This window comes from Melanotaenia boesemani, chromosome 11, assembly GCF_017639745.1.
Source record: "Melanotaenia boesemani isolate fMelBoe1 chromosome 11, fMelBoe1.pri, whole genome shotgun sequence".
NCBI classification, from domain to species: domain Eukaryota; kingdom Metazoa; phylum Chordata; class Actinopteri; order Atheriniformes; family Melanotaeniidae; genus Melanotaenia; species Melanotaenia boesemani.
Genome location: NC_055692.1, coordinates 28,206,799 through 28,229,056, shown reverse-complemented (window position 1 = coordinate 28,229,056; position 22,258 = coordinate 28,206,799). Strand labels below are relative to the sequence as shown.

Here is a 22,258-nt window from a genome sequence, read left to right as displayed (position 1 = left end):
GTACCAAAGTTAGCCAAATGGCTTTTTTTCATCTCTAGTCCCTTTTAGGCTGCTACCTTCAAGTGCCCCTTGCTGGCCACCCATTTTTTTTAAATTTCAGGCCTCTAACACATAAATAATGTAGAAACAGTGGAGCTTTTACCACATTTTAATGTTGCTTTTACTTCTCACAAAACATAGTATGCATTATTTAATGAAGGATACCAAGTGGTATAATTTTTAAATAATTTGTAATATAATTTGTATCACATTCTTCCTAAAATTCTCAAGAGATCAAGAAGAAGATAAACTTTATTTTCCCCCAAGCAGCTATTGGCTTTGCATACTAGCAGCACACACACATACAAGGTAAAATAACAACAGTATTTGAGACGTAAAATGAAATAGCACAGTTCAAAAGGTCAATGGTGGGAAGCACAAATGAGAACTAAAATCTATTTGTTCTACATTGGAGCAGACAATAACTCCATCCTGAAGGCAGAAGCTGATTTTCAGAAAACAGAACTTTAAACAAGCATGTTTATACCAGATCTTTTAATCTTATACCAGCAGTTGTGCTGCACACAACTCATTTCCACAGATACTTCATTAGAGACAGGTCAGGACTGCTGGAGGGGCAGGCCAGTCCAGTACCTGTACCCTCTTTTCCCTCAGTCATGCCTTTGTAAAGTGTGCAGAATGTGGCTTTGCCTCATCTTGCTGGAAATTCATGGATGTCCTTGGAAAAGATGTCTGGAAAACTGTATATGCTGCTGTAAAATCTCAGTGAATGTTTATGTCCAATGCAGCCATCACAGAAGTAAGATTGAAATCTGCCAAGGCCATTAACATAAACCCATACCATCACAAACCGGGTGCTGGAATTGTCCAACATTCTGGATGGTCCGTGTTGTCTTTGCTCTTAAACACAGAGTAAAAGTCAATCCCTGGGGTCCCGGGGCCCACGGAAGTGGACAGTGGGTCAGGACACATATAACACGGTGCTTCTTTACTGAACAGTAATGTCTTAGCAATTGTGAATGTAACTTTGTACGTAGTGTGTTACAGTATCCAACAGTGATCCAGTGCACATGTGGCTCCATCAGCTATTGATTAATCATGGTTCTTAATGGTATGCCATCTGAGGGACTGAGGATCACTGATGTTCAACTTAATCTTTCTCCCTTGCCTTCTATTATTGTTTAATTTCCCTCTGTGATTAAAAGAGAATTTTAAAAATTTTATTTAATTTTCTTTTGTCTGAAATTCCCCCAGATTACATGAATGGTTTAATGATATTCATTACCATAGAGGTAAATATATACAAATCAATTACAATCTTTTCTTGACGAGCTTTATAGTCATAACATTTCTATCATTTGCTCATACATTTGTTGGCTAACTGGAAATCTTCAGGTTATCCATGTTTCATGGATGCTGCTTTTGTACCAAATCATGATGCAATAAAATGCTGGCATTACCTGATTAAAAAAAACATATTTTAATTTATTTACCTCATTACTGGCCCTTAATCGCTCCTGTCATAGATCTTGTAATGGTTTAGCAGGACTCTTACTTTGATTCATGTCTCCTATTTCACTGGGATAGCTGAACCTTTAAAAGTTTGAGTTTGGTGGTAAAATGCATCTCTACCACCAGGGGCTGTTGGCATAATGTTTGAAAAAAATAACCTGTCATAATAAAAGGAATCAGGCAACATTGAATTTTTAGGCATGATTTATTGAAAACACACCAAATTTATACTCTACAAACCAGTATTTTTCCGTATGTTTAACAAGCGTAATATTTGCCTCTGGGTATTAGTAAAATTAACATATTACATTCTGTCACTGTGGCATTGCTTCTGCTCGCTACCAAAGCATTAACTTTACTTCTCTAGTAAATCAAACCCATTTTTTAAATGACTCTACCTGTTTAAAAGTTTATAATACACTGTAATACAAGGCAGAAACCCGCCAACAGTCTACACTACGGAGGGAGAGGGGAAGGGTTGAGGATGGATGAAGTGATGAGCTTCGTTGGGTGAAAAGGAAGGGAGGGAAGGTGAACAGACAGAATGGAGAGATGACGGTCGAAGGGGAGGAATAAAGTTATATAAAACACACTTATCTTTATCTACCATGGAAAAGGTTAAGGCACATGATAGGTACAAACACATCTGCTACTTCAGTTACTTCATTTTGATGGTCTTGAGTTATCAGTTATATCTACACAGGTAGGTTTGCTCGATTTGATGTGTGTCTGTGTATTTTACAGCACAGTTTGTGTGGCTCTTTATTCTGCAAATATACAATTGGCTGCACATCCACAAAACCCACCAAAAAAACACAACTTTTTTAGGAATTTATGTGAGGACAACTCTATTTCCTTTGGTTGTGGTACTGTGTAGTGCATTTAGAAAACAGACAGTCACATGGGTCTTTGTCCAATGAAAGCACATGTCTGAGGACACACACAAGGGATGCTGGGTGTTATATATTTTTTAGCCTCTGAAATGTGTATTCAATATACAGTAACATTTTTTTTTTGTTTGTTTTGTAGTTTCTTTGATTTTAACCACAACGTACATCTTTGTAAACACTGTGTAAAATATGCAAGCTTTATAAAGTCACATACGTCACAAAGAAAAATCTGACTTCAACGCAGGCACATGCCATTCGCCTTGAGTGAGAGACGCATGAGTGATACCAGCTTAGATTGGATTCTCTTACATGGCAACGTGATTCCGTATCTCAAACTGCTCACACTACGGCGCTGTAAAAATATAAACTCTATGACCCCTGCCTCGACGTTTTAATCTATACTCAGTTTCTGCCTCCAGACACATCCAATCATCCACCTCTACTCTCTTCCTGCACGAGTGATTTAGTTAATATCCAAACGACACCACAAAAAACTGGCACTTGGAAAGAATAGAATATAAACATCTGTACAGATTTTCTTCATGCTCACAACTTCATATTTGTCTTTAAGATGCAGCAGTGAAGGAGGGTTGGTGGTGTTTAGATGATCTATAAATGCATGTGGAAGAAAAATGAAGGCTCTTTTATTAACACTGTCATTTCTTGACTTTTCCATTTCCACTGTCAAACCCATCCAGCGTGTCAGGAGTAGGCAAACCTGCACCCATCACCTTTATAAAGAACAATGCCGATAAACGTTTTTTTTTCTCTGACAAATAGAAAATATAAATAAACGATCATTTTGTGTGACTCAACAACATCTGACACATTTAAATTATACAGATGGTTATTTTTGTTGCTTACAAACATGGTGAGCCTTTATCAAATAGATGTGCTTTTCAAACAAGGTGGTATCACTATACAACAAAGAAGAGTGATTTTTCTTGTTTTCCTTCATTTTTTTTAAAGGTTTTTTTGTTTAATTCTAATATACATTTATATAAAAATCCAACAAAGAAGTGACAAAAGAAAGAAAAATCCTTTTAGACCCATCATTTCAACAAGAAAACAATCTTCTTCCTCTCTTGTCAAAAGCACCGATTCAATATACATCAGTTACAAACAGCAACCAGCCAGGAAACTCATAAAGTGGTATTAATACACGATGAATGATCACACAGGTAACCACAGCTCTGAGAGAGATGCTGTTTGGCTCATTCATGTTGAGCACAGTCCAACTAAACATCTCTTCATTATTATTTTTTTTTGTTTTGTATTTTCCATTTAGTTTCCTCCTCTGATGCGGTGTGAACAGAAACAATAACTTCATTAGACGCACTTTTTTACTTGCTTTTGTCCAGCTCCAACTTGCATTCTTCACTTTATAAAATGGACATGAATCACCTCTTTAACACATGATTTCAAAGCAGTGCACTTTTTTTTTTAACTATTATGAAAAACACAGTGAACCCAGACAGGTCTTCAGTTCATCAGATCAGACTCTTGGGGGGGATTTGTGTTCCTCCATTTTGCTTCAGCTCTTCTCGACCTCGCTTTCTTTCCATTCTTGTAGCCTTTTCCCCGTTCCACGTCATCAAAACCAGAACAAACATCCAGTAGCCTTCAAACACACCAGTCCAAACCTGTTCACAAAAGCAAAATTCTCCCACAAAACTGCTTTTAGATTAAAAAAAAATGACAGGTACCCACAGGTTTCCTTTCAATCCACATTCCTTTTCCATCTACTTCGCTTTACTTGCCTCCTCTGTCTGTTTCTTGTAAAGCTCAACGAGAGCAAACACTATAAAATTCACAAGCTGTCCAGTGGGAATGTAGATATGATAAAGTAGTGAGAGCTGTAACTTTTTTTTCTTTTTTTTTTTTTTTCTTTAATTTTTGTCAGAAAAGCATGACTGAACAGTAGCTGCTGCTGGGTAGTTGCTGTTGTGATCGTTTTCTTTTTAAATCCTCTTTTTCTGTACAAAATCCAACTCCAAACATGAGCTCCTGTGAAATGGCAGTGGTGATGAGAGATCCTCTCCTAGCTGGGGTGTCGCATTGTTGCTATTTTAGGCCTTAAACAAATGGAAGAGAGAGAGAAAACATATTAGGAAAAGCACTTCTTTAGTTTGAAATACCAGTAAATGATGAGTTTCAGTCCAAAAATCTACAAACCAACTTAAGGGGGTTGAAATATAAAGTAATATTCTCACATATGAAAACAATTTTTCACATTTTACTATCAACTGATGAGAATTTGGAGTGAAACTCTTCAGTTTATGCCAGGCAGCAACACAATCAGCTTCACGACAGCACTTGAAAAACATCACTATCACGGCTTGCGTTATATCAGTCCAGATGGTAAATGGAGGGGGAGACAGATGCTTAATGTGCTGAATGAAACTCTGCAAGGGCTAAATGAAGTTAAAAACACTTACCCCATGATTCATTCTTACCATTACCTGTAGCTTTTTATTTCTTTACTAAAGGGGCAAAATCACAGTAAAGGCCACAAATCACACCACTTTATCTCCCATTTCACCATGTGAGGTATTTCCTACGACAGCACAATGGATGGAAGTGAGAAAACTAAATGAATGGCCACAGACAGAGATGACTCAGATAAGAGGATGACAGTGAGGAAGGCAGTGGGGTTTGGCAGAGGTGAGGATAACGGCAGCGAGGAGGAGGAAGGAAGATAAATGCTGCTGACAGAAAAATGACACTTCGAGGGACTTTTCTGCTAAGCAAAAAGGATACTTTAAGAAATCTTGCTGCAAATGCTACCATCAAGAGGCTAAACAACGAACTGAAATGCTAAATATTAAGATTAGCAAATGCCTATGAGCTCTTCCTCTATTGCAATGCATAAGTGCACGCTTCTGTCATCAACCTATTAGGCTACATGAATTATTTATCTTAAATATTCTTTCTTTTACCCAATAAATGAGTTAAATGATAAATGCAGACAGAGGGAAGAGGTGAGTGTGTGCATGTGCACATTTCTTTGTCTTCCCCTCAAATGCATTTTTATTAAGGGATACCTGAGACCCGGAGGATCTCCTTAGAGTGCTGAAGAATGATTCCCTTCGTCATTTGCCACCAATTTCAACAGCGTCTGTCTGTGGAAGCAGCAAGTGAGGCCTGGTGGGCATTTCAATGAGGTAGGCAGTGCAGGATTGAAAACACAGACTGAAGTCTGTCTATTTTCTACGATTACAGAGCAGAGAAGTCATGTTGGTTGATGCTTTTTCCTGTGCAGCAACATAAATTCGTCATTTTTAAAATGCTAATTTATGATAATCATGAATGTTATTTTCAGCTAATTGGAGTGTTTTTAAATGGTGACTTCTCCCTTTGGCTGCTCTGAGAGCAGAGTGATAAAATGTGAGATGAAAACAGGCAGAAATGATGACACAGCAGAGGATGAAGAAGATGCTACGGTCTACTCCAGAAGGTGCAGGAAGTTACTCTTGGTTGTGCTTGAATTTTTCAGACCTACCATGCATGCATTTAGACCCAGGAGTCAACAGGCTGGGGCTTAACATCACAAGCGTCCACCAGACTGACCGCAGGCCTGTTACTCCTGATATAGTGTTTCCTATTTGTGTCATTCTGTAGCCACAGGAGGACAGGTTAAGAAAAGGAAAACAAAAAGAGTAAAAACAAAAAAGAGGTCAGTACATATCACATATGTATTCACGCACACATGCATCCAAGAACAGAGAAGGCAGTTAGTTAGTGCCCTGCTTTAAAGAGCTTTGGAAAAAAGTCAGAGTGATTACAACAAAGAAAACCAAAACATGCAAATCAAAGAGGAAGGGGATTCGATAGCCAAGCTGCATTCAAAGCGGCAGAGAAGACTTCTGGGAAGTACAGATGGCAGCTGTGGGGCGTTGCTAGAAGGCCTGAAACTCTGAGGACGAGCACGACTGCTTGCTGTCATTACTGCTGTTTGTCTCGTGTGAGCTGCCCTTTCAAGATGTGACAGTTTATCTGCAGCATAATTATTTTCAACCTACACTACAAACCCCCAAAAAATCAGTGCTGATGTTTATTCTACTGCTACGCTAAATACTCTTATAGCATAAATATCATCTTGAGTCAAACTATAATGGTTCCCCCTGATTGGCTTAAAGAATGCCTATAGCTTCTTTTGATAATATCAACTGTAGTGTGTTCATACATAATACATTGAGATATTTCTCAGTTCTTGCTTTGTCTTGAGGAGATCTCCAGGCTTCCTGAAGGTCGTTCAGAGTATTTCTTTGAACATGGGCTGCTTTAATTAGGGCTGCTTGGGCTGCTTTAAGTACAAGACTTGACTAAGTTTCAGTCCAGTCTTGTACCTGATTGTCAGAGGAATGAGTTTAAGCTGCCTAACACTGACCGACAACTTATCCAAGCATATACAAGCACCCCACTCAGCATCCTGTTGCAAAGAGCCATTTCTTTAATGGGACCCAACACTACCAGTGATGAAACACCAGTGAAAACACAATATGACAAACATGAAATAGTATTTTTGAACCCAACAAAGTGATTTCCAAACAGCTATTAGTTGAAAACTTGGAATATTTCAGCATGGTGTGCAGAAACTGGACAAGCGGAGGACAAACAACCAACAATCAAGATAAAAGACCTAATACAGGACCTGAAAGATGTATCTGGCCTTTCGGTTGAGCCATGTACTATTCACAGAAACCTCATCACAGATTGTCTCCACGGAAAGATGGCTATCAAGAAGTCATTGTTAAGGAAGGAAACAGGGAGAAAAATGTGGAGGTTTTTTTAAATGACACATGAACTGGATTGAAAATCAGTGGTAACAGGGATTATTGAGTGATGAATCCTCCCCTGCCTTCCTGCCTAAATATAAATAAAATTAAGGATAACTCTGGACATTTTCACAGTACTGTATACTTAGGTGACTGGAGCTAACTCATTATTGTAATCATTTTAGAGTTCCACCAGGCAAATCCCATCCATCATGCACTCAAGTAGATAAAAACTAAACAACAGAAAGGGCTCGCAAGTCATCTAACATGTCAGACATCCTCTGAGGCCATTATCTCCCGATGCTTCTTTGAGGCTGGATTGCCAATCAGCTTGACAATAACCAAGCTCCGGCTGCTGTGTATAATCAGCAGCCTGTTCATTTTTCAAACAAGGCTCCTCTCCACAAAGTGTGCTTGCTGGCGGTTATTTTAATCAGTCCCAGATTAATTACTCAACAGACTCCAAAAGCTTACACTCAATTAACTGGTGGCTCTTAGATCTGAGGCTGTCCACTGCACGGTGGCAACGTCAACAGAGGACAACTTCCAGCCTCTTTAAAGAATCAATATGATTAAGAGCCTTTAATGAGGACCACCACAGAAAACGTGGAGAGGGAACAGGAGAGACAGCGAGAGAGAGAAGACGTGACAAATCTTCTACAAGACATTGTTATTTGATCGTCTCTACCCTCAGTACCACGTGAGCTCAGATGAGATCGGTCTGTACCTTTAAAGGCTCCCGTTCTGTCACGTCCCCCGAGCCGTCGCCCGTCTTATATTTACAGTCCTTGTCCCTCTGGTCAACGGTGGAGTAACCATCTGCTGAGGTGAGAGAGCAATGGTCAGCTAATTCCTCTGACTAAAAACAGGTCATTTGTTTTAAAAGCGTGAAAAGATAAGTATAAAGTTTTCCTGCAGTGAGCAAGTACACACATATTTTAAACTTTTATAGTGGATCTTCAACACATTACGTCAAGTATTCATGAGTTGTATTTGATTCTGTCCCAAAAAAAAGTGCATTCACAAAATATTTCTGGCATGTATTTAGTTTGTCAAGGTTGCATGCTGGCCTTCTTCTTCCCACTTTGAGTTTGGTTTGATTATTAGGAGTGTGACGGCCCCGGCCTTGCTTGTTTGTGTGTATTAATTTTGTCGTCTCCTCATAGGTTGCTGAATTCCGACTAGGTTGTACCTTTTCACTTGAGCACCTGATTTCGCTGCACCTGTACTATAAAGGCCCAGCTCTCAGCTTGTTCTCTCTCTCTCTCTTCTTGTATGCACTTAATAGTGTTGCGTTAACTGATTTAAAATGTAATTCTCCCAGGTTTTTCCTATTTATCCCCTGCCTGAACAAATCCTTCCTTTAATCACTTGTTATGGGAGTAATATGGCCAATCTCCAGAGTACAAGAGCCTGCAGCCCTGATAGATACATATGTCTCATTGTATGGTAGGATAAACATTTACAAAGTGATTAAATACTAATTAAACTTACATTTTAATGATATGAAACATCTTTTTGTCACATTCAAATACAAGTTTATTATTATTATTATTACAGTGGCCTGAATCTGAGTAACACTCCGTATCAGATCCATGTGTGAAAAACCTTAAATGTCTTGTGCATCACTTTTCATGTATTTTATCAACATTAAACCTGCTTGATTAGCATATAACCATTTCCAGCTTCTTTGAGGATTTAAATAATATCTGGATGCAAGACAGATGTTATTATTGACGTACAGGAGGGTTTCTCTGCAGCAGTGTTGTACTTCTTGTTCCTAGAGGAACAACACTCCTCTAAACACTGAGAGTTAATGTAAAACGCTTCATTTATTACTTTAAAGCTTTACTTTGAAGTGTGATTTTTTTTTTCCTAGTTACATTTTCAGTGAGAGAATATGAAATATATATATATATATATATATATATATATATATATATACACACATACATACATATGCATATATACTTATAGGCCCAGGAGACACTGAAAACATTTATATATAGATAATAATAAAAGACTAATGGTGAAAGTTGTGCTTCACCATTTCTAATGACAGGAAGAATATTCACTTTGATGGTAGAACAGCTGAGGAAATCTGCCAAGTTATTATAGGTAAGTGAGAATAGATTTATTACAAAGAAAGAGAACCACCTACATATTTTAAGGCAAGTTTTATACAGACATCTTATTGAGAGAGGAGTCTTGCATGCAGCATCAGTCTAAAGCTCAGTCCAAAGCCATCACACTGAGATCAGAGAGTTCAGAGGTTCAAATTTTCATATATAAGAAAAAAAGACAAGAAAGGAAGATCATCTTGGTATCGATTAAAGAACTAGTGTATGAGATGTGTCATAAAAAGCATTATTGGATGCTGGAGAGGAATTATTGGTGAGCTAATTCTTCTTTGGCTAAGGACCGGCTCTTACCTGGACCCAGCTCATCCATAGATATCATATCAGCACTGCCACATTTCCTGGTGCCTGAAAAGCATTCATATTCCATTTGTACACAACTTAATCACTGAGCCAAAACTGCTGGTGCTTTTCAGTGCAATGATACGTGGCAGTAATAAAATAATGCAAGCTGAGAGAGTGGGCAGGCACAAGCATCGTGATTTATGTGCATGTATGGATGAAAAAATTTGAAAAAAAGGAAAGAAAGGAAAAAGGGCCAAAAGTCAGGACAATAAAGTGCTGCTTTGTTATTGACTCCTCTGTCAGAGATGTGTCATTGGGCGAATGTATGTCACAACCCCCTCTTCACCTGCTTCACATTTTTATTTACTGCTGGCACAGCAAATACACACTTCTTCTTACTAACAGTTAAGAGGGATCGTTTCTATATTCCTGGATCAATCACATTATTTCAAATCTCTCAATATGAGTTTCTGCTGTTATTTTCTTAATCATCAAAAGTAAATATAACAGCATTATGAGGTTCAAAGCTCCACCTCACGTTGTGTCCTTCATTTTTGACTCCTACAGAATGAAAAGCATTATTGCATCATTGAACATAGCGCAGCTTCACCGTACAGAGGGATGACAGCTGTAATGTGGCAAGCAGAGCAACTCCAACAGAGCCATGAGAAAGAAAAAAAAAGAAAGACTAAAGAAAACATGTAGGTCCTCAGCAAATGGACACACACAGTCAGAAGCTGCTTTCCATCAATTATTAGTACTTTGTTCTGACCAACATTGAGGACAGCCAGGGTAGGATTATTCTGAAAGATGCAGCTGATTCATTTATTGTCTTTGTGTGTATTTGAAGGCTGTTTTTTTAAGTTCCCAAAAGTTCCAATGAAAAAGAAGAGACCCAACCATAAAGCCTCACATCTTTAGCAGAAAACCCTTAAACGGTTTAATCTTGCCAGCTCTATTTGCTATAATATAAACTCACCGGATGACATGGGAGCAAAAATCTCGATTCATCACTGGCTAAAAAATAAGTCATTTAGGTAACTAACCTTTTTTTTTATAAAGATGCTAAAACCTAATTAGTTAGTAGGTTTTAGTCAATAGCACTAAACTTATTGACTAATTAGGTTAGTCAATAGGCTTGGCTTTAGTGTTTTCATGGGATTTGTTGACTGATAAAACTATCAACCTTTGCTTTAAAATTAGGCAAATTGTTATAGATATGACATGTCTTCCAGATTTCACTCTGGTGAACATCATAAAGAAGCCATTTAAGTGTTCTTCAGTTTGTCTCCACGTAGTTACTCCATCTGGTCCCCAAAACAGGCAAAAACAGCAGCACACACTGTTGTTAACAGTGACTGACCTTGGTTCTTTTCCATCAGGGGCAGGGTGGTGTCATCATAACCTGGTTTGCCGTTCTTGGTTGCTTTAGGGGTGGCCGTCACAGTGGGCTGATGAATGAGGTAAAGAAAGCTCTATAACATCACACAGCTCAAACAATATACTATTCTCTTTTAATGATGAGTTAGACAATACTCCAGCTTTAAAATCTAAACATCAGGATTTAGTTACCAGAGCTTCATCTAGAGTAATTATATTAGAGCAGAAGTGGTTAATGAAGCTCCTAATACCGTTTTCCATGTGAATGGACCCTTAATGGGTAATCTCATTAATAGAAAAATGAAGGATCTCATATTCCCCCGAACAGTAATCCAGATTAAAGAGAAAAAACAGAAAGAAAAAAATTAAACACATGCTTTAGGTTACACTTCTGTACCTGGAAGTGGCTCTTGTTCCAGCCATCCTTGGTCAAAGCGTTCCTCAGCTCCTTATAGCTCCACACCGTCTGCAGAACGTGGGAAGCTGCCTTTGTTTCCCGTGCTGATTGGCTGAAATGAAAAGAAGAAGTTAACCTGAGCAATTTCAAGTAAAAAATCCCATCTAACTCCAACAGAGTTAAAGTCGGTGCGCTAACTCGCCGTTGCTGCAATCAATCTCTTTATTCAAAGACATTGTGTCCCCTGGCAGCTCCGGGGTCTGGTTTTTAATTCATAACCAGATGAGTGCACATTTCCTTTCATTAGCTACCTCTGAGCCACCAGTATTAATTAAAAGTGGGTGGGGGGGCCTCACATCAAAGAAAGCTAATCTCTTGAGGCTGGGAGGAAACACAGCTATTTGGTCTGTGAATGAAATATGTAAATTCATGCTAGTTAGTGGCTTTCAGAATGATCAATACATCCCCACATAAGAAGCTGCCATTTAGAAGTGCTCTTTATCTTACAACAAAAGTGTGACGTGGAACAAGTTCATACAATCATGTGGTAAAATAAGACTTAAAAGTGCTTAAAAACACCAGCCTGAGCTCTTACTACCCCCACCACCACCACCACACACAAACACACACTAAAACTGCCTCCAGAGGTAATTAATATGTGGTCAGTAGTAATGACTGGAAGCTCAGGCTTGTTGTTGTAAAGGCTGAGTTCTCACTATTTGAAACACATGGCATTGTCCTCCATGAATACTAATAAAGGCTCATGAAGTAACCTGCTTTCAAGTTCTTACTGTAGTAATTACGTCTCATTGATACGCTGACATGCATTATTTACAGGAACATGGACACACTCTTTCAGTATGGCAGAAAAAAAAAGAAAATAGCTTCTTCTGAGATAGCAGATAAAGAGAATTTCTTGCCATCAATGTTCTCAGCTTACACACAGTGGCAATGTGACTTTAAAAGGCGTACCTGGTCCTGTTAATGGCAACCAGCTTCTCGATGGCCTGGGCCTGGATGAGAGAGCGAGCGTTTTCAGAGCTGTCTGTAACTATCTCGTGGATGGTGTTGAGGATGGCGACCACAGTGTCCTCCTCCAGGTTCTTGGCTGGTCGCTGCTGACCGCTGGGCAGGTTGCTCACCAAGTCCCGCATGGCATAACTTCCTATAAGGTGAAATATTGAACTGACATTAAACAGCTGAGATAATGTGAATAGGAAATGTCATTAATATTCAAGAAAAATTATTATGTGTCATTATTATTAATTTAGTTACTCTGGTTGACTTGCAATGTCAGCTGTGATTTCATGTTAAATGTGAAAAAACCATGAAGCAAATCTTTATCATTTCACAAACAGCTGAGTGTGTGTTATTGCTAATACTCTGTACCAATCAGATCCTTGTTGCGGCGATCAATGGACAGGTTGCGCAGGGCGATGGCCACGGCTCGGACCACCTTGTCAGAATCTGAGCGCAGCAGCTCCACCAGGATGGGCAGACCTTTCTCCTTCCGCACCGTGGCTCGGATGTAGTTGGACCACTAAAGGGCGGAGGTATGGTATGTTTTAACTGTGACATTTAGAATTTCATGATCGCACACACACTTCAACATGTACCCTCCAAAAGTCAAGTCATTCTCTCAGTAGCGACAAGACAATTTCTCCACAGGCTTGACTAATTCACAGCCTTACATGGCGGCCTCTGAACGGATATGTGATATAATTTGTCTTAATTTAAACATCAGTGGATTTTACTTCTAATTTTTTGTAACATGAAACATTAAGTTTGACATAAAAGGATTTCTCTTCTAAGTGCTGGTACCCCATGAGATGTAATTAAGCTGCGGAAATGCACGGATGAGCCACCAGGTGGCAGTAGTCAGCCATGAGGAAACAGCTCCAATGCTGTGCCGCAAAGAAGGCACAAAGAATAAGAGATTTAAAACTGAAACTCTGATATCCTGACATATCAGGATGGTCAGAACATACTTTTTTTCAGCTAGCAGGTGAGTCAGTGATGTGTTAAGTGCTCCAAAGGCTCCTGAGAACCCCTTCGCCCAATAATAATTTCCTGAGCTGAAAATCACTACTGCTGAATAATTCAGAATACTAAATCTGAGACTCACAGCTGGATTTTAACTAAAAGAATTGAAAGAATCTCAGGTGTTTCTTTTTCACTTAAGCTAGAAATGCTTGATTTTGAGGAAAAATCCAGAGGACAGCAGGATGTGTTTGGTCTGAGCTCTGAGGACAGGCGTACTGAGAAGCACTGCTGTGAGCTGAGTGCAGTCAGTCTGCAGAAAAATACAGGTGACTGCTGTTGCCTGAGGTGCTTAGCGTTAACTGGCATTTGACAGCTAGCCTTCCCCGGTGATAATTTACTGCTGCCGGTGAGCAGAACAGCTTCTCAGCAGCTCTGATTTGAATAAATGACTGGTTGTGGCTCATCTAATTCATCATCAGAAGCACATATGTAGTAAATGAGTGTAGTGTAAATTAGTTACAGTAAATTATAAGTCAAGTAACAATGCAATGCCACCTGGACAGAAGCTCCTAACGAAGAAAGATGTTACCACCAACTTTCCTGTCCTACCTCATCTAACTTGTCCTATTGTTTGAGGTTATGTTGACAAAACACTAACTATAAACTTAATATTCAAAGGTCTATAAATAAAATGTTCTTTATTTTTTTATTTTTTTGCTACCCATCAAATCCCAGAGGGATTGCTGTTATTTTTCTCTATATATATCAACCCACTTTGACAAAGCAGCACTTATATTTATTACAGTCAAGCCCCAACTATCTGGCCATCAATATTTTAAATGGTTTACACTCTGTGTAAACTATTTAAAATTTAATTGTCTTTTTTCCAGCAAAGTCTTGTTGCCTTTCAAGCTACAGTGACACTTTCTCGTTGTCAAATATATTTTTGTTGAAAGGTCATGACTAAGACAGAAGAAAGTAAGTAAGCAAAAAGTGAGATAGAACACAGTGTCTTTATGTTGTACCCTCACCAACCCAGAACTCACAGTCCACTGTCCAGCACTGAGGTTTTGCAGAGCCCCTGCAGCTGCCTCCAGGGTGTTGTAGTTCTGGCTCTCTGTCAGCAGAGAAAGGTAGAGCCTCACTACTTCTGGCTGGTACAGCAGCTCAAAGCCTGAAGGGGGACACAAAGAGACACACACAAACACACCGATTAGAAGCCCTGGCAAGGCAGACGAACCGGACTAGCTGTGTGAAGGATGGGCCGGTAATGAGGCTTATCTCGGTCGATAGGGAGTGTCCTTTGGCATCACAACACAGGACAGAAACTTGAGTTTGACGTGATGTCCCATACCTCAGGTTTGATTAGAAAACCATATCAAATGCTAAAAACAAAGCACTTTGGGCTTTTTTTGGGGGAGTGAAACATTACAAGGGCAAACGTTTTAGCATGCACCATGGAAAATATTTGAAGACATCAACTCCGTAAACGAAATGCAAGAAGAATGCCATAGAAATTTACACTGAGATGACAAAAACATTCACACTGAAAACACTTCAGTATTATGGGAGAAGACTAGGAAAGATTATTGATCTGACATTCCAGGCCAAACCCCGAGTATTTGAGAGGGAAGTTTATCTCACTAACACATAAGACATTCCACCACAGTCAATCACTGGACCTCTCTGACAGGAGCGTAATTACATTATCAGCTATTAGACAGAGTAGACACAGGGAGAGAAAGAAGCGTCAAATAACATTAAATCTAATGCGTTGATCCAGAGGTTTTCCTGTGCTGCACAAACAGGCTCATCACTAAATGTTTTACAAGGGACCAATAAGACACAAATCCATGCAATTAAAAGCTGGAGATTGTAGAACAAGGTCACAGTGAGCTGGTCACCTCTCTGGAGGAAGTCATACATTTTTTAAACTGGGATACGTCACACCACAGGAATGAAGAACATCTAGCCACATTTTGATGGTTTTACAGAAGAAATAAAAAGAAGCTTTCCTGTTTAGATGAACCTTAAACCAATTTTTTAACTTTTACTGTACATTCATTTTAAAAAGCAGTCATGCAAAAAGGTGCTAAAGTGGAAAGACGACTGATTTTAGCTTTTAGCTTAAGGGATCTAAACAAAGCCAGAAGTCCGGTGTTCGTGTTTCGGAAGTTACAATCTGCCATCACATAAAGGCTTTTACCGTCTTTAACATTCAAGATCACAAGTTGGCTGATGCTATGAAATTGGTGGATAAAATTGTCTTTAATAGAAATACAGCTCCCTTCTCATCCACTACAACGGCACAGAAGCAATTTCAAATTCTTCTCCCATGCCTCAAGGTTCAAATCAAAGCGAATATAACTTACTGTTTCTTTCCATGTCTTCTAAGGCATGTTTCCAAGTTTCTACTTGAAAAACCCTGTATTATGTGGGCAGGGATATATAGTAACTCTTTTTTGATTATTGCGTGCAGGCTCATCAGGCTCTCAAAACATTTTCTGACATGTAAAAAGAGGAGAATATTTTTGTCTTGAGTGGGACTTTGGTCCAAAGATTAAAGTTTTTTTTACATCAGAACCTATAAAGTGTGCACCTTAAGGTAACGACTCCTGTTTATAAGCTTATTTTTATCGGTAAAAAGAAAAAGATGACACAGAAAAGGGATTCGTTTTTGTTTCTGGGAGGGACAGAAACACATAAACTTACATTTATACCACTAAATCCACATCTCACACCCATAATTTGCAGAAAGCGGAAGTCTGGGTGTACTCACAGTCTGCCCGATTCATACAAGGCAACATAGTTGTTAACGCTCAGAAACTTTGGTTTTCTTCCCTGTGGTGTTCCCCCTCAAAATCATGCCTCCAGAATGTGTGTGGGAGGAACTTTTAGATCGGGCCAGTGCTACAGGAGGTGTTGCTTGTGAAAAGATGAGCTTATTTTCAAAGATGCAGCCAAACCAGGAGCCATCAGAGCCCAGCTGTAACCATGCGCTAAAACATGAATCACTTGAAAAAGGGGTTATGCAAGAGGGGAGAACCTGCAAACATACGCTCAGCAATGTTCTACATGTGCCTCATATTTCTGGGCCTATTGGGTGCACACTCAGCAGACTGGAAACCAACGGGCCTGTTGAAAGTTATTTCATCTCCAGGGCAAGCTCTCTGCACCAAATGTCAGCCATGTTGAACCTTTTTAGGGTTCGCATTCACTTCGAAACTCTGATTTATTACAGCATCTTTTCTTTCATCCTGCAAATCCAGGGGTTTTAGCCTGGCAAAAAAACTAAAGTGACCAATGAAAGTATAAAACTTGAAACTAATACAGAAAAAAAAAAGAAAAAAAAAGAAAAAAAACATCACATGGCGTCATTAGTGGAGTTTACTTTGTTAAACCTGAACGTGCCAGAAAGGCTTTCACTCTTTCTGGAGCTTAATGTCAGCTCCATGTCCCTCAGCTCCATCTTGATAAGCATTTGCCAGTTTGGCTGCTTTAAACTGTAGTGTTGTTTATGTCTCCTCCCAGCATTTTGGCAAGCTAGTTGTCATTTTGCTAGACAGAATTATAATTTGGACAGGGAGATGGGCTGTCACCGTGACATGACCCACAGCCTTTTACTCTGACAGACTTAAAACATGATCTGATTACTTAAATATGATGCATGTAGAGGTGAGTGTTTGAGTGTATGCACAAGAACTGGTGGATTATTATTTGTTTTTAATCATCCTGTTATTGTTTTTAATGTCTATGTTATTGTATTTTTTTTGGTCTGTTTATTAATCTTTGTGATATCTGTTCATCGGCAGCTAATGTGACGGGACTGGACTTATAAACAAATTTGCCCAAGAGTTTATAAAATATATTGTATTATATCATGTTGTGTCACATTGAGTTTCACCCTTTGTCCATCTATTAGATACTTTTATTCACTCACTGTATGGCACAGTCTCAGAAACCTGCAGTGCGATGACATACTTACATACCTATGTGTGTTTTAAAATACATAAACATTTGAATCTACTTCAGCTCAGAGGCGTACTTGTAAGAAGGCAGGTGTGTTTTTTTCCATTTCAAACTAAAATTTCAAACAAAAAAGGAGAACACGGAAAATATTTAACACAGAAAATAAAACCTTCAAAAAGGGTTTAGGATGAAGTTAAATATCTAGTCCAAAACCCTTTTGTCAAGAATAACTTAAATATTGACACTTTCACAGCAATTTAATCAGGATATTTAACACATCATAAACCATAATACACAATATGCACAGTTTTCAATAAACCTCATTGATTTTTCATATCTTTCAATTATATAATTTTATTTAATATTTGTTTAAATCAACCTATTGTTTAACATCTTTTCATGTCCTAGCTGCAGCTATTCCATAATTAATGAAGTTAGCGAACATGTTTGTTCCTCTCAGACTAAATTTACTTTCACTGGCAATTGATCATTTTGTAACTCTGTTTATATCTAGAAGAATCTTGAAATTGACCAGTAGTCCAGTATTTTCAGTTTGATTAATAGTGAAATTCTTGGTTTAGAATTTTTTGTTATCTAATATTTGTTTACCCATACTTCGAAACAATAAGTCATGTAAACAACACAGTGTACAGTGATGACTGATTTAAAAAAAATCTTTGAGTTTATAAAGAACTGAAACTGATTTAGATATTTTTTAATTAATATAGTTTATATGTTTCTTCCAGCTCAATTTTTTTTATCTATTATTACTCCAAGGAATTTTATTATTTATCATGAGCTTCTTATTAGTGTTGGTAGATCTGTTCCCAAATATTATATATTTTGTTTTATTTAAATGTAATCAATTTAAATTTAAACTAACCCTTATTATGATTAAACCAACTCTTCAGTTTATTAAGTTCTTTTCCAACTGTATCCAAAAGCCCCACAACAAAATAGATTAGTATCATGAGCAAACATTTTTTTTTAAACAAACTGGACACTTCACATATAATGTTAATATACTAAATGAATAATAATGGTCCAAAAACAGAGCCTTGTGGAACGCCAATCTTTCCTCTTATTTTATTAGAAGAGCTCAGATAAATCTTATCTGTGTTGCTTGCCTATAACAAAGTTAGCTACTATAACTTGCATTTAAGTTCAATTGCTTGTTAACTCAAAATATCTAACCAGCGATTGGCTGACATTGCAGCAACTCAATGCATTTAGGCGTGTAGACAGGATCAATGTGACTTGCTGAATTTCAAAACTGGGTGGAATGAGGGAGAAAGGGGATTTAAGTGTCTTTGAACATGGCATCGTTGTTGGTGTCGGGCTGCTCTGAGAATTTTAAAAACTACTGATCCAATGGGATTTTCACACGCCTTGTCTAGCGTTTACAGAAAATGGTCTGAATATGAGAAAATATCCAGTGAGTGGCAGTTTTCTGGACCAAAATGCCTTCTTGATGTCAGAGGTCAAAGGAGAATGGGTAGACAGGTTGGAGATAATAGAAAAGCAACAGTAACTAAAATAACCACTGGATACAATCAAGGTATGTAGAATACCATTTCTAAATACATTACAAGTCCAACCTTGAAGTGGATGAGCTACAGCAGCAGAAGACCACATACGGTGCCCTTCCTGTTTGCTAAGACCAGGAAACTGAGGGTACAATTCACATAAACTCACCAAAACTGGACAATAAAAGATTGGAAAAACATTTCCTGGTCTGATGTGTCTCCATTTCATCTCCACATTCTGATGGTAGACTCAGAATTTGGTGGAAACATTGATCCATCCTGTCTTGTATGAATGGTTCAGACTGGTGTGGGTAATACGGTGTAGGGGATTTATTCTTGGCACACATTGGGACCCTTAGTACCAAATGAGCATCGTTTAAATGTCACAGCCTACATGAATCTCTGTGGTCATCTGTGGTCCAAGCCAGAGAATTTCTGAAGAATCTTTCCAACACCTTGTTGAATCTGTTAAGGCTGTTTTGAAAAGAAAAGGGCTCCAACCCGACAGTAGCAAGTGGTACCTAATAAATTGTCAGTGTATATACAACACTGTACTTAATTCTGTTTCAGATCTGGCTCTCCACAGTCACCTATATAGAAAATAAACAACACAAAATATGCCATAAATAATAACTTAACAGTGTAACTAACATCAGTGGCAGCTCCGTGTGATTCTATTTCCAACACTTGTATGTTGGTGGGGTGCATCACACCCAACTGTGGCCTCCTTATGAGACTCCTACTGAGTTCTGATAAGAAACCAGCACACACAAACATACACACAGAACCAGCTTTGCCACATAGACGCACAGAAACAAATGGGCACAGTCGGCTGTGCAGGCAAGAAATGCTCCTGAGATCTAAGCTCATCCCTAAATGAGGTGAGAGGGGAGGAGCAGCAGGTTATTTTTCAAAGCGGAAGACGATGGTGACAACTCATGCAATTGAGGTAAAGCTCAATTAGTTCCAGAGTATTGAAGATAAGGGGCTTTGTGCTGCTGGATAGAATAAAAACTGGGTTAGAAACAAAGTTAAGTTGAATGAGTGATTCTCTGTGAAGAGCCGTAGCATTAACTGAGTTCAAGTGGCTTTGCTACTGGCTGCAATTGAAGTCAAAGTGCTGCAGTCTGACAGGTTGGTAAGTAATAATGGAGTCGCATGAATATTCATACAAGGTCCACAGACTTAATGCTTAAGAGAACTCTGCTTTGAGCACATTCCTCCTTGCACACACACACACACAAACACTGCTAATATTTAGACAGAGACATCAAAATGTGGTGTTTATTGAGGCCTTCTGCCTACATGCTCACATGCTCATACATCTCCACAAATGCTCTTTATCCATAACATTTACAACATAAAACACTTCCAGGAAGCAGGGGGGGAACATAGAGCTGTTTAGCTCCATATGACTTATAAGAGTGGGCTACAGAAAGAGAAATACACAAAGTAACACAGTCCCCTCATATCTATCATATACCCTTATATATCTACTCCATGATTTTCCAGTAACAAAACTTTCCAAGAAGAGTGGAGCTTTCTCCTGTTTTTCTTTTTATAAAGCCTTTCCAGGTAGGATTTGGAAGACGGAGAAAGAAAAAGAGTAGATGTGCTTACAGAACATTGCTGACCGCAGGGTCACACTCTTCCCCCGGCAAAAGACCACAATAATAAATGAGACCATTCCAGTGGGGAAGCCTCAAGTCTCCTGTCTCATTCCACATCTGAAACTTGTACACGTTTAATTCCACGAGTCCCCCTTTTACTTTTTTTTATGTCAGGAAGGCTTTATGTAAGAGCACGCAACACATGGGAGAGGCCTTCTGTGCTAATGAAGACTTTCCCAGGGCAGAGCCACAGCACAGCAGAATGATGGCACATCATTAAAAGTAGAATGCTACAGAAAGAATAATGGTCGTGAGTCTCTAAAGTTCATTAAAACCAAAAAGGTGAGCTGTGGCGCTGCATAAACAAAACAAATAAATTGGCAGGGTTCGCAGAGGCTTAAGAAAAGCCTTCAACGCTTCAGTGTGGAGTCACACTGGGTTTGCAAATAATGCTTCTTTGATGTTGTTGTTTATGCTGCGTGAAGCAGCTCCAGATGGATGGTGTTAACACCAAGTGTCAGTTTTCCACTACTTGATGAATAATTAGATTTGGTCTGACCCCAGTATGTGTGATTAATCTGCAAATACAAAAACCAGCTTAGGAGATGCTCAGTGAAGAATTCTTTAGAATGTATAACATACATTGCTTAAGGTCAGACATTACTCCAAGAGAAGAGTGTTAACTTTGAGGAATGGATAAAAGAAAAGTAAGTTTTCTGTTTTAAAGCTCAAGTACTACTAAAGGGGGCAACATGCACTGACACTTGGATATCTGTGAGGGTAATTAGAATTCTTATTATAATTTTCATGCTCAAGATTCATCTTTATGTCAGGTGTGAATGCAATTAGACCTTGACATGTCATGCATGTTAATGTCAGGTGTAAATCTCACAGAAATACGCTCAACTGACTTAAATTCCCTTCCCATTGCACACTCTGGTGTAATTTCTGTATTGGTGCACTACTGTGAAAAGCTGCTCCTCCACAGAGGTTACGCTAGAAACAAACACTCTCATGCAAATAGAATTTGACCGTCGTCTGCTTCAGCAGATTTTAAACATGCAGACGCTCTCATACTGAGGGGGTGGAGGACTTCATTCCCTCTCAATTCACGGCGTACCTGAGGCAGAGAGGAGAGTGTGCAGCTGGTCTGTAAGTGGCCCCTCACCTTCCAGTCACCTCTTCAGAAATGACAGTGTCTGGGAGTCAGATTTATTTCACATCCTTTCATAACCAGTTGGTTCAAGCCACAGATTGACATCTCAATGAGCAGCCCCAGGGCAGCACACATTAGCATACCCGCATGGTGGTTGGCCTTAGGTTGTTGGATGTTGACAAAGAAAGGCAGAAGGTGGCCATTGGCTCATCTCTTGGACAGCTACCCATCAGTATTGAGCCACAAAAATGTCCTAACATGATGGGATGGCTGAAGAGAGAGGAGCAGGAACTGGGGATAAAATGGCTTTGCTAAAAGCACACAGCAAATGTGCAGCACAGACCCTTCTGTCATTCCCTTCCTTATTCTTTGCCATTTCCCAGCAGGGGTACTGCTCCAACACTACCATAATTCTGCTCCTTGAAAGCTGGTTTCCTACCATTTAGCATAATGGGATCCTTTGCAGCAAGCTGCTTTAGCAGCAACAGAGGGCTACTTCCTCTTTCCTGTGCTGGAAGGCCAGAGAAGTCCTGCTGTGGGCTTTTTTGGTACAAAGAATCAACACTGGTAGCAAAAAACCTGCAGATGAACAGTCCGAAACTTTCAAGAACTTCTTTTACAAAGTCCATCAAAT

At 39.0% G+C, this 22,258-nt stretch overlaps 1 protein-coding gene across 14 annotated transcripts in view; it reads right to left on the bottom strand.

Moving 5' to 3' along the window:
- Positions 1-1,698: 1,698 nt before the first annotated feature.
- The window catches only part of arvcfb (ARVCF delta catenin family member b), a 216,161-nt gene continuing 195,601 nt past the window's right edge, over positions 1,699-22,258 (bottom strand). For 5 of the 14 annotated variants that reach the window (XM_041998645.1, XM_041998647.1, XM_041998648.1 and 2 more), the window contains 9 exons: positions 14,410-14,537; positions 12,770-12,920; positions 12,353-12,545; positions 11,381-11,492; positions 10,967-11,054; positions 9,613-9,666; positions 7,908-8,002; positions 5,905-6,017; positions 1,699-4,477 (listed from right to left, as the gene is read on the bottom strand). In XM_041998645.1, coding sequence (XP_041854579.1) covers positions 5,916-6,017; positions 7,908-8,002; positions 9,613-9,666; positions 10,967-11,054; positions 11,381-11,492; positions 12,353-12,545; positions 12,770-12,920; positions 14,410-14,537 — 923 coding nt within the window. In that variant the 3' untranslated portion in view covers positions 1,699-4,477; positions 5,905-5,915. The remainder of the gene's footprint in view (positions 4,478-5,904; positions 6,018-7,907; positions 8,003-9,612; positions 9,667-10,966; positions 11,055-11,380; positions 11,493-12,352; positions 12,546-12,769; positions 12,921-14,409; positions 14,538-22,258) is intronic. The other 9 variants (XM_041998646.1, XM_041998649.1, XM_041998652.1 and 6 more) reach the window with 7 other exon arrangements.